General features: G+C 36.2%; 1 protein-coding gene across 1 annotated transcript in view; it reads left to right on the top strand.

The window, feature by feature from the left end:
• Positions 1-3,021: 3,021 nt before the first annotated feature.
• Positions 3,022-14,693, top strand: part of LOC123552797 (DDB1- and CUL4-associated factor 6-like) — a 39,145-nt gene continuing 27,473 nt past the window's right edge. Inside the window, exons 1-4 of the mRNA XM_053542125.1 lie at positions 3,022-3,199; positions 6,445-6,537; positions 12,857-13,015; positions 13,815-13,862. Coding sequence (XP_053398100.1) covers positions 3,101-3,199; positions 6,445-6,537; positions 12,857-13,015; positions 13,815-13,862 — 399 coding nt within the window. The 5' untranslated portion in view covers positions 3,022-3,100. The remainder of the gene's footprint in view (positions 3,200-6,444; positions 6,538-12,856; positions 13,016-13,814; positions 13,863-14,693) is intronic.

Raw genomic sequence — 14,693 nt, 5'->3', positions numbered from 1 at the left:
TAGGTTGAGTAGTTACACTGAACGAAATAGATTTAACTAAGTTTTGTTATTAATAGTGATTATTATTATTATTATAATTAGTATTGGCCTACATGTATCAATATACCTTCCACAATGGTAATACATATCATAAATCGTACGGTAACAATGAAAGTAAATCAACATCATCAACGTTATCGTGAAACTGCATATTAACTTATGATTATTTTTGTAATATTTTTATCACTAGGATATGACAATGCATTCAAGTTCGCTGATTATAGCTTTAGTCTGGCTGTTTTACGCCGCCCTGTACACACGATTCGCCATTCCGTTCTTGGTGAATTTAAATGTTTTTACGGAAGTTCCAGCAAACATTTCAGATGAAGTCGATATCGAGCCGAAATAATTGTCAATATCGGCCCGGCATCGGTTTTGCCGTCCGTCCGCCCCAAGTCGTTGTCGGGCATTTCTCAAAAGGTAATTAACCCAGAGTCATCTGCTCTAGCCCTTGACTTCGTCAAAAATATGCATTAAGGGCATAAAAGTTTGTGCCCCGTAGCTCAAAATGTATTTGACCTGGAGTCATAAAATATTAGAGAATTGTAATATAGCATGTGAAGCTGTGGACCTGGTGTTGTTCTGTTTGGTATTTCTCTCAGCCGCCAGAACAGAGTCATGGTCCTTGACTTAGTAAAGTATACACATAGAGTGCTTAAAAGATTATGTCACATATATCTAAAAATAATAAAACCATGTGGAGTGAAGATTCAGCCAGAGGTTGCTGAGGAATAATCCGGACAAGGATGGCGCTATAGTTTACTACTATTGAATAATCAAAGGGCAATAACCAAGTGAAAAATCATCTGACCGAAACATCAAGAAAGTATGAGCATCTCCACTTAGGAGTAAAGCTTCCTGAAAAGTTTCGTGAATTCCAGCCAACGGTTGCTGAGGAATACTCATGCCAAGAAATGGTCCTATAGTATAGTATACTATGTTAAATATTCTAAGGGCAAGAACTCGATGAAAAATCATCCGACCATAAAACGAAGTTAATATGCACATCTCTTCTTGGGAATAAAGCTTCCTACGAACTTTTGCTCAATTCCAGCCAGCGATTGCTGAGAAATACTACCGACAAGAATTGCAGGACGGACGGATGGACGATAAAGATAAGGAGTCTGAAATAGAAAAAGAGGACGTCACGGTAACATTATAAAAGAAAATCAACATACCTGGCGTTTTGCTATCCGAATCTTCACTTTTTGAAAGTCAAGTTGGTTTTATCAACTTTACCAAATAAAACCCTTCATTTTATATAGAAACGTAAGACCTAAGAAATAAAAACGCCCTCCGGTCAGGTGTTAATTGCGGATGTAACGATTTTTGACAATTGAAAAGTAGACACCTGCCAAACTTATTTGACCTATTGACCTAGTTTTCGAAGGTACGTGACCCTGTTTTGAACTTTACCTAGATATCATCAAGGTGAACATTCTCACTAATTTTCATGAAGATCTCGTGAAAAAATTGGCCTCTAGAGTGTCACAAGGTTTGTTCTAGGTTTATACCAACTGGCCTAGTTTTTTGACCGCACGTGACCCAGTTTCGGAAACTGACCTAGATATCACCTAGGTGAACATGCAGATCAATTTCCATGAAGATCCATCGAAAAATAGGGCCTCTAGAAGTCAAAAGATTTTTCTAATTTTAGACCTTTCGACACTATCTTTTTGACCGCAGTTGACCCAGTTTCAAACTTACCGAGATATCACAAGATGAACATTCAGACCAACTTTCATACAGATCCCATGAAAAGTATGGCCTCTGGAAGGTCAAAAGGTTTTTTATTACTGACTTACGGACCAAGTTTTTTTATGGCACGTGACCAATTTCAAATTAAGCCTAATATATAAGGTGAAACATTCTGACCAATGTTTCATGAAGATCCATTCAAGGGTAAGGCCTCTAGAGAGGTCACAAGGTTTTCTATTTTAAGACCTACTGACCTAGTTTTTGAATTGCAGTTGACCCCCAGTTTCAAACTTGACTCTCTAATTATCATCAAGATAAACATTCAGACCAACTTTCATACAGATCCCATGAACAATATTGGCCTCTAAGAGGTCACAACGTTTTTTTCATATTTGACCACTGACCACTTTTTTGAAGGCACGTGACACCTTTGTCGAACTTGATTTAGATATCATCAAGATGAACATTTTGACCAATTTTTTTATCTATCTATGAGCAGCTAGATTAACAGGTATAACTTTCAGCTTACTTCGTTTTGACATGTATTGCTTGTTTTTGAACTAAAACTACTCCTACACAAATGGTACGTGGCTTCCTGTGTGTTCAGCCAGTTTGTACGTTGTATAGGCAACGTTCCTGTAAAACATACAACCAGCAGATGAATATAATTTCATATAAATAGCATTATTGAAAAAAAAAAAACAGTCGTGTAAAGCATCATCTTCTTTAATTAGAAAATATTTACGTGTAAAGCACCATTTTTATCATTTTTATGAATATCTTTTATATTTGACATCAAAATATTGATCAACGATATTTGTTTTTGCATAAAAATTGGATAAGAATAAATGTCACTAACCTCGCATTTTCCGTGAAATTTGGCTCTTGCGGCCGCCATTTTATCTGTATTACGCATCATTTCAGGTCACGTGTTCCCCCACATTGATCAGTGCTATTGTCATCATCAGCATTATTATAAACATTGACAAAGGCAGTATCAGCATACTTTGCATAGACATCATTATCAAACTATCATCGTCATCGTCATCATCATCATCAGTAGCTGTGTCATTTCTAACATTCTCGTTCAACCACTTGCCTTCTTTTTATATGACCTTCATCATGTAATCAATACAACTGTTGAACTGATATGAAAAGAAACAAACTCCCAAATCTCCAACTCATCACTTCCGTCTCCAGTGCAATGGACACCACGCATGACGCCATCTTATTTTGTCGTATGCCATATATTTTTCCGGCCCGTTGAAGTTACCTCCCCTGACGTGGAAAGATGGTGGTGGAGAAATCTGTCAAAATTGTACGTAGATAACTTGGGGCTTTTATTGCGTCAGTTGACAGAAATATGTTTCAGCATCTACAGACACGATGTTACGGTGTTGGTGACAGACAGATCTTGTATAATGCAGCTAGAGGTGATGCATTTCTTTATTGTTTGTCGATTGTTCAGTGAATTTAGGCCGAACACCACTAAATCTGGATGTTCCTTATTTCATATCGAGTCCATTTATTTTTCTGCATTTTCTATCATATCAGATTTTCATAGACTTATATTCCCTTGAATAATTATATCACTACTAGGCCTATAGAAAAAGGAAAGGGGATATTAAGTTCTGGTAGACAACCATTCAAAATGCCACAAATAGTAGTATCATGGCAGTGGCTAGGGTCTGGTAAATGGACCTCTACACCTAGAGGTCCGGTAATAAATATGAATATTTAGAACAGTATTTAAAAAGAGGAAACTATATTGTATTTTAACCAGAGATTATTTCAAAAGATTGCGCTTTTAAATATCAATACATTGTAAGTGACATGTGCATACAGGAAACAAATGTATAATTAATAATTATATTTAATCCCAGGAAAATGCAGGGCTGTCGCCGGCTTTGAAAAAGTGGTCCGGCCATGGGAGAGAGGGGAGAGCACAAGAGGGAGATCTCCTCCACCCCTCACATATTGCTATAAATGTTGATGTATTTCAGTGTCTTGAGTGTCAGCCAACTATCCTGACCCCTCTGAGTGTCATATCAGGCGATGACATCAAACTTAATGCAACAATTAAGTCCCTTTATAGTTTTTGTTTATTTCATTTTTTTTTATTATCTGAGCTACGTTACTATAAATCTCATACTTACAACTAGTTATGATGATGTCAGTTTATGTATGCGTTGAATACTATGTCTATAATTTATTGTGTTTATATATAGAATTAAAAAAAGAAGAGAAGGGAAATAAAAGAAAAAGACAATAAAATGAAATGGAAAAGAAAACTATAAATAACACACTGTTTGTAATAAATGGGGATGATCAAGGGAAAAGTGCAGGAAGGTTGACCACAGTGATCACAGAATTCACACTTGAAGTTTGCCCATTTGTATTTGTCCAAGAAAAATCTGCCAGTTTAAAACAGATACCTGCATTACATGTATCTTTAGGGACATTTTGACTTTACGATATAGTTCATATTGGTTGGATGTGTTTTGACCGGTCATCAGTTAGGGCCCAGTACTTCTGGCCATGGTTTATATATTACAGTTATATTTTAGTACATAACTAGTTAAATTTCATATAAAACTAATGAAGCTGTTTAATTGGATCTGCTTTCGTTGTAGGTAATGTGTCTTTATAAGACGTGCGACTGAACTTGAAAGAGGAAAGGCCCCCCTGTTTTTTTTGTTGAAGTTCAAACTGGATGTGTAAGTTAAATTGTCTTTATTTTTTCTTTAGCTCATCTGAATGCCATCAACTGTTTTGAAGAAATATTTGCTAGCAATGAGTACCGTCATCATAAAATGACTGTTTTTGAATAAAGATTTAGTCTGCTTCTCTGATGTTAAAAAACTACCTCCAGGAACAAATGTATTCCTCCTAAAACAGCATTGATTTTGAAATGAACAAGGATGTGCTTTTTGCTAAAGATTTTGGTTGTTTAAGGTGATTTGCAAAGATTTGTGAAACCTTGTTAAAAATATCTGCTAAATAATTGCAAGAGATTTAACCAGGAATCATGGTAGTCAGGTAAACAAATATGTTCAAGGGGCCTATCATTTTAATGCCCTGCCCATAATGGGACAGTTTTGAGTAGTGAGTTCTTAATCTTATGTCACATGGTCTAAGTCCGATAGGGCACACTCTGACATGTCTGTTTTGATAATTTACATTTGTGGGGTGATGTTCTTGTTGGCCCTACGTAGAGTAGGAATGCATAAATTTTATATCTATAACAAACGGAACAGGCTAATGTAATTCATCTATACATTAGGAATGGTTGCCATGGTCAGTAGGACTGGCCTATGGTCAAGGTCATAGTGACCTTGAGATTGAAAACAGTTTTCCTCGCAATGACCTAAGACTGCTTAGGCCTACAATTGACAACTTCAAGGAAGATTTGTCCAGAGTTAATTTGTCGAGGGGGGGGGAAGGGGGTGGGGGGGGGGGGGGGGGGGGGGGGGGGGGGGTGGGGGGGTGGGGGGTGGGGGGGGGGGGGGGGTAACATTGAATAGGTGTTGACCCACACCAACTATTTTGGGTCAAAGGTCGAGTCACGGTAACCTCAAGGGTAAAACATCTTCCGGTCAATAACTAAAACAACAGTCATTAAGGGCCTACAGGCCTTCAAACTTCCATTGTCTATTGGTCATCAAATGACCTCCAATAAATGTAAGTGCTTTTTAGTGAATGTCAAAGTCATCCTCCAGACTTAATAAGATAATTGCCAGTAGTCAGCTGGTGACCCATTATTTTTGGGGGTCAGAATCAGAATGCCAAAGATCAGGATCACAATGACATCAAGGTTGTTCAGTAACTGAAAATTAAGTAACCAGTTTTCTGGGATGGAGGGGGCGCATATGTGTTTTGCAAACAGCTCTTGATATTTTGAAAGATTAGAAAGTTGTCTTTTCACATAGTGTGTGCGTAGACTTAGGATATAGTAACCATGAGCATGATAAATAGTCGTGTGAAAAATTTGTTTAAACCAGGACCCTGTCATTTAATTTACAGCTGCTCAAGTTTTCTGTATACAGTTACCTTAACAAACTTAAAGTATAGTAGATGCAGGACTTAGACATATGATATTTTTTGCAAGAGATAGATAGACAAATAGATTTATGTTGGCAAAGGATAACATTTATATGATTAACAAACACAATATAGAACAAAACAATAGGCATCATTAAATATTATATTATGCAAAAGAAAACCATGGAATGCTCTCAATACCAAGGATAACACAATAAAGAGCAAGCTTTTATTTCCATTGTGGTCCTTAGCATTAGTGGCATGACATAGAGAGGCAATTATTTTAACATATTGTTTAAATGAAAATTACATCTACTAGTGTATCACAAATTGAAATGATCAAATTGAAATTATCACAGTCAACAGATAAACATGATAAGCTCATGTTTAATTCTCCTTGTTTAATAATGCACAAATTGGTGAAATTTTCTTTAACACTTAAAATTGACAGACCAGTCCATCATTCAGTTTGGACAGTGCCACTTCTTATTCAAAGGAGTATTCACATAAAAGTTACTGACTGAATAGCGAACAGTGCAGAGCAAGATCAGCGTGCATGGACGTGCAGGCTGATCTTGGTCTGCACTGTTCGCAAAGGCAAAACTGCTTACTGCCAGCAGGCTAAAGGTAAAGTACCTGACTGAAAATATTTCTCTGTTGTTGCAGGTGAACACAATTTGTTGGAATGGGAAAGGCACAAGTATTTTGTCAGGTTCTGATGATCAGCATTTGATGGTCACCGATCCATATACAGGAAGGGTAAGTTCTTTATCTCATTACAATGTTTACGACAAAAATATTTTCATCATTCTGTATGTGATTGGTTTGAATACTGCTTGTCACAGAATTTTTGCTAGACATTCTCGTCATTTGTGTATCACAGTTTAATAGAAGTCAGTATGCTTTGTAGGATATTAGAGGTCGAAGGTTTGATATTATTGCTGTAGAAATGAAAGTAAGTATATCTAGCATTCAATGATAAATTTAGAACTTAGCCTGCGGGATTTAAATGTGTTGTAACTATATGAATTAGGGTGCTTTTATCTGGAGAAAAATATGACATATATTAATAATATCTGGAGACATGTCCCTTTAAAAACAGGAAGCAATCTGAAAACTCATTAGGAATTTTCATCAGTATTTTCATGTTTGCTTGTAGATTATTCACAAGATCCGCTCAGGTCATAGAACAGAATAGCTTCAGTGCACAATTTCTCCAAGTGTAATGATAACACAACATTAAGAGCTTGTTTCAGGGGATGGTAAAATCTTCCTACACTAAGGTGTAGACGTATGACACTATGGAACCTACATGTTCGATTTCATTTGGAACTGCATATGAGGTACTAGTTAGGGATTGAACCATAGTGATGTATATAATGAATGTAGCAGGAATACATCCAGCCAATAACAGTGATGGTCATTTTCAAATGAATTGATAAAATCCATTTAGAAATAGAATGGAAAATTTTCAGAGATAGACACGCATTAAAAAGAATCAAAAACTTTATTTATTTGTCCTTCAGATAACCCAAAACTATTTCACAAATGTGCATTTTAAAAAGTTTTGTTTACATCAGTAATTGAAGTTTTTGAGATTTTTCTTATACATGTACCTGTGTTAGCAAAGAATGACAACTCTTACAAGAGGTAGGTATTTTTCAGGTACTGTCAAGCATAGCTATATCTAGTAGTTGGCCTTCCTATCACAATTGATGGAAAATTGAAAACGGCTTAAATGCAGATAACATTATTTTCACCAGACAAAACAGAAAAATAAGATAAGGAGGTTTTTTCTAGATATATGTACATTTTGCTTCACTGCTTTAATGTTTTTTGACTTAATGCTTCAACAATCAACCTTTTTACAATATGATGAAATAGTAAGTTATGATCAACTTTAGTATGGTAGAGTAAAGATAATTCATTTTTGCGTCAAACAAGACGATTTAATATTAAAACAGGGAAATTAGGGAAAAAAGATGTAATTACTTTGATCTATAGTACCTACATGTATAATGTAAAGCTATTCTGCTGTTAACTGTTCAATCTCTCTGAGTGGCTGATGATTTTGGGTCGTGAAACTTGCTGGTTAAAGCTACCTGCTGCTTTAAATTCTGTGGTTAAGACACAACAGAGACTATAAGGGCAAATTTTAAATATGAGAAATAACGGTCAGTGGATTGGGTGAACCAATAACGAGGCATCAACATTTTCTATCTTGTGGTAGAGGGCACAGTGAGGGTTCTTTATTCTGAGAGCCAAAACATCTTGCAGCAACAAAAGGTCGTAAGGGATGTAAGTCTACAAGTAGACATAGCACCTCAGCCAGGTGTACACCAGTTGAACGAACAAGTTTAGCTTAGATGAAAGAAAATTATATGCTACTGTAGGAGAGATGTTGGTGTCCAGTAAGAGAGGTTATACTGTTTACTGTATAATCATTGATATTTGTTGGGTCTAATATCATGATTTAATCCCAACAAAGTAAAATGCCCAGTCATTTTCATTTTAGCTCAAAAGTTAAATCCACAATTTCATATCCCCACAAAGGATAGTTTTGACCAAAACCACGAAATTTCATGCCCACGAAATTAAATGATTTTACAGTATTAAGGAACAATGAACATAGATACCCATGTATAAAGCGTACCCATGTAGAATATGCACCCACCACACACACACAGACACCCACCCCGGATTTTCACCCAAAATCCTGGGGAAAAAAATTTAGTCAATTTTGAGGTAGATTATGTGCGGTTGTTGTTTGGGTTTAACATCTTTTTCTAAAACAAATGTTTCAGTCATAAAACGACGTGTCTAGCTTGTGCAATGAGCCATGCCCAACTTTATAGTGGCTGCATCACTGTGGAATATCCGCTGTGGACAAGTCGCATGATACGCCCACCCATCCCATTATCTGACACCGGGCTGACAAGTCCTAGCACTGGTCCCTTCACTGAATGCCAAACATGAAGCTACTAGTACCATTTCTACGTCTTTTGGTATGACGATCCGGGGATCGAACCCCAACGACCTCCCGCACTTCGAAAAAAGCGGACCTTTTGAAGTAGATTAAAAAGAAAAGAAGGAAATGGTTTTACTGCCAATTGTAAAACACAAAGTAAAAACTGCTACCAGTTACCTGTAGTAAACAACCACATGTAGAAATGGTATGGAATATGAAAACTGCTTAGGCTGGTTTACTGCTGTTATCCATGTGGTTCTGGGACAGCTTGTGTTTGAACAAAATTGGAACCACTTTCACCCTTGTATTATCATAAGAGATATTCACTAGGGTTTGAACACTTCCTTTGGTGTATCTCTGTTATTCAAGCAAGTATGAAGGTTTTAATTTTATACCTCTAATTTATATGGCCCCGGCAGACGATGAGGATAAAATTTTGGAATTGTCAGTCCGTCCTTCTTTCCATATGTCAGTTTGTCTGTCTAAAGTCATATGTATGATATGGTTTGGAGTATTTAAGTAAAACATTATAGAAATGTTAATTGCTATAGGGAAATGCCACCCTGCAAGTTTCAGTTAGATTGCCTTAGTAAGACAAGAGTTATAGCACTTTGAACATGTTAATATAATACATATATAGTGTATTATTCCATTTTCTGTCCATCCAGTCATGTCTCAGACAATGTTGGAAGGATTTCAGTAAAAAGGATAGAAATATTAATTGCCACAGGCAATGGGTTATTCAGGTTGGTTGGGGGAGACAAGATTATGGCTGTTTGCAATTATATATTTAGTACATAGTGTTTTTATTCGATTTTTCGTTTGTCCGAGGTCATATCTCAGCATCGGTGTGTAGGATTTCAACAAACATTGTTGAAATGGAACTGTTATAAAGAAATCAGCCCTCAAGTTTCAGTGGATTGCTTGAAGAATGACAAGATTTATGCCCTTTGTATTTTATAATATAATACATAAATAGACTGTTTCTGTCCATCCGGTAGTCTTGTCTCACTGTGTGATCAGATTTAATAAAACATTGACTTTTACTGGAAATTTGGCCCTGCAAATTCAGAAAAAGGCAGCAGAATATTAGATTTCTTACCCCTAGTACTTACTAATGTTTATAGAGTGGCATTCTTCATGTGAGGAAGCCAATGAAGCTGGCTTACGGAGGACGGTGGTTCTATCCTTGTGCCCGCTTATGATGAAATAATGCATAGATGGGCACCCAGGGTGCCACCATCAAAGCTGGAAAAGTCGCCATATGACCTATAACTGTGTCGGTGCGACGATAAACCCAACAAAATAGATAAATTCTATATAGAATATTTCTTTGTAGCTTTAGTGGCATTTTCAGGTCCATTTTCGCTTTGAGATATTGTGACAAAGCAAGTACATATGTATAGCTTAACAACTGATGTGTAGTATGTGTTCTGGTACCTGGATCCGTCAAGTTCAAGTCCATGTTTTTAAAGATATGAAAATTGTTTCTCTCAATAACCAGAATAGGGTATGCAGTCAAACGTGATAATTAGAAACTTGGTGTTGAGGCCAAGCTTCAATGGATATTGAGTGCTTGGGTCAAGTCAGGTCATTGTTAACGAAAAATAGAAATATTGATAGGAGGAGTAAGCCTGACCAAACCTGTAATTAGGTAGTTTTCAATGTTTTTGATTCATTTTGGCAGCTTTGGTCAAGGTCAGTGTTATTAAATATAAAAGATGGTTTTCGATCAATAATTTAGTAAGGATTGAGTAGCTTTCAAAGAGACTGAAATGGTATTGGATTTACATTCTTTTTATAGGCAGATAATGCTTCTTCAAGGGTGAAATCTTTCACCTGTTCGACGGGGGAAACCATTCACTTAACTGACTTGTTTCGATGTAAATGAGATATGAAACCAATTTTTTAGTCCTGTTTGGTGCTATATAACCTGTACTATGTTGATGTGCTGTAATGCCCAAATCAACAAAATCAGTTGCTGTTATCTAATGGAAATAATGACAAAAATTGGCATTTAACCAATTTTAAACAAACAAAATGCGCTTCTATCACAGGATGTTTTAAGAAGCTGTAAAGTCACTCACACTCTCACATACTGCCAACCCAGTGTTAACAATTGCAACTGGGAATAGGAGCTCAGATACTTCTGTGAATTTATGACAGAAGGATGCTGGAACCAAGAGCAACGGTATGTATTTTAAACTGTTTGACTTTACCAATGATATTTATTGCTTATTAATTAAGATCAAAAGCTCAGGGCTAGCATTTTGTAGCAGCGAATGTTTGGTTTAAAGGGGTACGCTAGAGTTTCTGTATATAAGATGGGTGAAATTTTTCTCAATAACAGAATTTCTTCAAACTTTGGATATTGAATGACAATCATCTAAAAATAATGCAATAAAAGTCATGGGTCACCAATATTGAAAAAGAGTTATCGGCCCTTGAAAACAGCATTTATTTGGAATATCCAAAGTTTGAAGAAAATTCTGTTACTGGGAAAAATTTCGCCCAACTCATATACAGAAACTCTAGCATACGCCTTGAAAAAAAAAGGATGAGTTGTTTAAATTGTCATCACTTAAATCGGCATTGGCATTGCTGGTTAAGGTTAAAGGTTTAATGTCAGCTTTTCCTCCTAACACAAAGGGTATTGGCTTTGAAACTTGCAACAACTGATTCACCATTAATAGCTGACCCTGTACAGCAAGAAACAAAACTCCATCCTGCTTTTTTTTGGCTAAGAAATTATGCCCCTTTGGGTCTTAGAATAGATCATGATTTCGTGTTAAGTTTCTCGGGTTTAGGTAAACTCTTCTCCTAAACTACAAAGCTATTGCTTTGAAACTGGCAGCAGTTGTACTCCATCATAAAGCGGATCCTGTACAGCAGAGACATAACCACCATCCTGCTTTTTGAGCAAGAATTATGGCCCCTTTTTGGACTTAGAAAATCAGATTTCTTTCTTGGTTAAATTGTGAGTTAGGGCCACTTTTCTCCTAAACTATCTAAGCGATTGCTTGGTTAAACTTGCAGCTCTGTTGCACCATCATCATAAGTGACCTCTGTACAGCAAGAAACATAACTCCATTCTGCGTTTTGCAATAATTATGGGCCCCTTTTTTGGACGTAGAAAATCAGAATTAGTGGTTACGTTTATGTGTTTAGGTCCAGCTTTTCTCCTACGAATCATAGCTATTGCTTTGTAAACTTGCAACACTTGGTTCACCAGTCATATAGGTGACACTGTAAGCTAGAAACATTCTCCGTCCTGCCCCCCCCCCCCTTTTGCAAGAAATATGGTCCCTTTTGGCCGTAGAAAATTAATCAATTTCTTGGTTAAGTTTTTTATGTTTAGGTAAACTTTTCACCTAAACTGTCAAAGGCTTTTGCTTTGAAACTTGAACAGTTGTTCACCATCATAAGTTTGACTCGTACAGCAAGAAACTTAAATCCATCCTGGTTTTTTGGCAAGAATTATGGCCCTTTTTGGACATAGAAAATCATGGTAGGACAATAATAGTGCCTTAATATATACGGTGACAAAACACAGATGCGCATCGACACCTCATGGCGGTGCTCTTGTTTAGTACAGTGTTTAATGTCTTTCTTTGTAAACACATGATTAGCTTCAATCTTGAAGGAAAGTTTCATGAAGCAAAACCATGAACATGCTCCAATTACTGTTTTGCTACAATGTGTTAGTAGATTTCTACTGAAAGTATATAAAATGTATAATTACAGATGAATGTAATTTGCAACATCCTTGTAAGCAGTATCGTCCAGTAATACAGACTGTTAACATTCTTTAGCAAAAGTCCGCTTACTTGTGTGTATACACACAATTGCAAAATGCTAAAACCTGTCATATTCGTCCAAAATATGGTTAAAATTGGCTTGTGCATATTCAAAAACATAGGCAAGCGTATCACCCAGTTGTTTACCTGTCCAATACAAGTTTTAATGTTCTTTGCTACTAATAGATCAACCGAAAAAATTAGTTACAAAAAATAAGATGTTCAATGCCAGTAAGTGGGGGTGGGTGGGGGGTGTGGGGGGGGGGGAACAATACTTCTACTTGCTAAAGTTTGCATGTATTCTGTGTTTTAGGAACTACACAGGAAGGGTATCACTGGATTAATGTGTTCCTTCACACCACCCAGTTTGGAACAAGAGTCGTATCGAGTAACCTCCCTTAACTTCAGCCCCGACGGAAAAGACGTCCTTGTTAGCTACTCCTCAGAATTCATCTACTTGTTTGGAACAGATGTTAGTACCATACACTAAAATTCAAAAGGATAAACACCAAAATGATTTTAACAATTATTTTGCTGTTAACTTTACTGGTGTTTAGTGTTTCCAGTACAAAAAAAGGAGTAGAAGAAAATTAACATAACACCAAAACAGTATTGATAAAGTTAACAAGTATTTGCTCAAGAGTTTATCAAATATTGAAGGAATATTATTCAGCATTTGAAGTTGTGCACTTAGAGTTTTGTTTGGAATTTCATTTAGTAATGCCACAGTTATGGCCCTTGATTAAACATATATGACGTAAAAGCTTGTACATATCCCAAAAAAAAACTTTATCTAGAGTCATGAAACTTTATAGGAATGTTATTCAGTATGCGATGTAACATTTATGGGGTTTTATACAGAATTTAGTGAAGGCTTAAGTATAAAGGAATAAAATTTTAAATTTTTTGATTTAGCAGCCAGTATTTAATGAACTACAAGTGCTGTTAAATAGAACCAGCTACATTTCACAGTCATTAACTAGCGTTTTATATTTAAACAGTGCAACCTGTACAGAGCAGCCCTCTCTATAGCAAAAACCTCTCCACAACAGCATCATCAAAATTTCCCGTAGCTGAAATTACTATCAATTTAACCTTTATAGAGCAACAACCTCTCAACAGAGGTAAACATCTGCATCTCCCAAAGGGTGTTGCTCTGCAAAGGTTGCACTGTATTTGCAATTTAAAAAAAATCTGTTACTTTATAAGTGCAAACATCTCATGTCAAAATGAAACAGGTTTTGAATGCTAACGAAATACTTTGTCTTCAGAACAAAGAAGAATGCAAGCAATTTACCAAAGAAGTTCCAAAACCACAGGTATGATTTTAAATCTCTATGGAAGAAAAATTACCTTTTAAATTATATTCCTATATGCTATACGCAGTATAAGGAGAGCTATCCTACTTGACCTGGTGTCTGTCAGCTTCCATGCACACAATTTAATGAAACTTAATACAAGTGATCAGTAGTAACTCTAATTGTGCTGCACAGCATGGTGCATGTTAGGTTCTTTCAGAAAAAAATTCTGCACAGTTATGGGACTTTGTTTTTTGTTAATATACTAGTCTGCATATGCAATCTTATGCGTGCATAACCTCTCGAACCATTGCACACAATTTAATGAAACCTTACACAACTGACCAGTACCAACCCTAGTTGTGCATGGTGCATGTAAAGGTTCTTTAGAAAAAAATTCTGCCGAGTTATGTGACTTCGATTTTGGTTACTATAGTATATACACACAGTCCACATAATTATGCAATCTTGTGTGCGTCAGATTGCAATGTACTATGTCAGTATGTGCGTGGGGTACATTTATCACCTTCAGTGATAAACTCCAATGTGATGTTAGGAGCTATGATGCTTTAGTTTGTACTTAGTGACTCAATAAGTAAAGAGCTTCCTTACATATTTTACTGACTATATATTAAATATATTATTTCTCCTGACAAAGCTGTTGTGCTTGATTGATAATCACATTCAGTGATAGCTCTAGTATAAAAATAGATAATGATGATATGCATTTACTAACATAATTATGAAAGTGTTTTCTCAAATCAAAAAGCAAACAGATCTGGAGTCATTTTTTGAGTCGGCTAAACGCTGTCAAGCGTTTGACGAGTCCTTGCTATCGCACGATTTCTCATT

Source organism: Mercenaria mercenaria, chromosome 4 (assembly GCF_021730395.1).
Source record: "Mercenaria mercenaria strain notata chromosome 4, MADL_Memer_1, whole genome shotgun sequence".
Taxonomy (NCBI): domain Eukaryota; kingdom Metazoa; phylum Mollusca; class Bivalvia; order Venerida; family Veneridae; genus Mercenaria; species Mercenaria mercenaria.
This window is presented reverse-complemented; position numbering and strand designations above follow the sequence as displayed.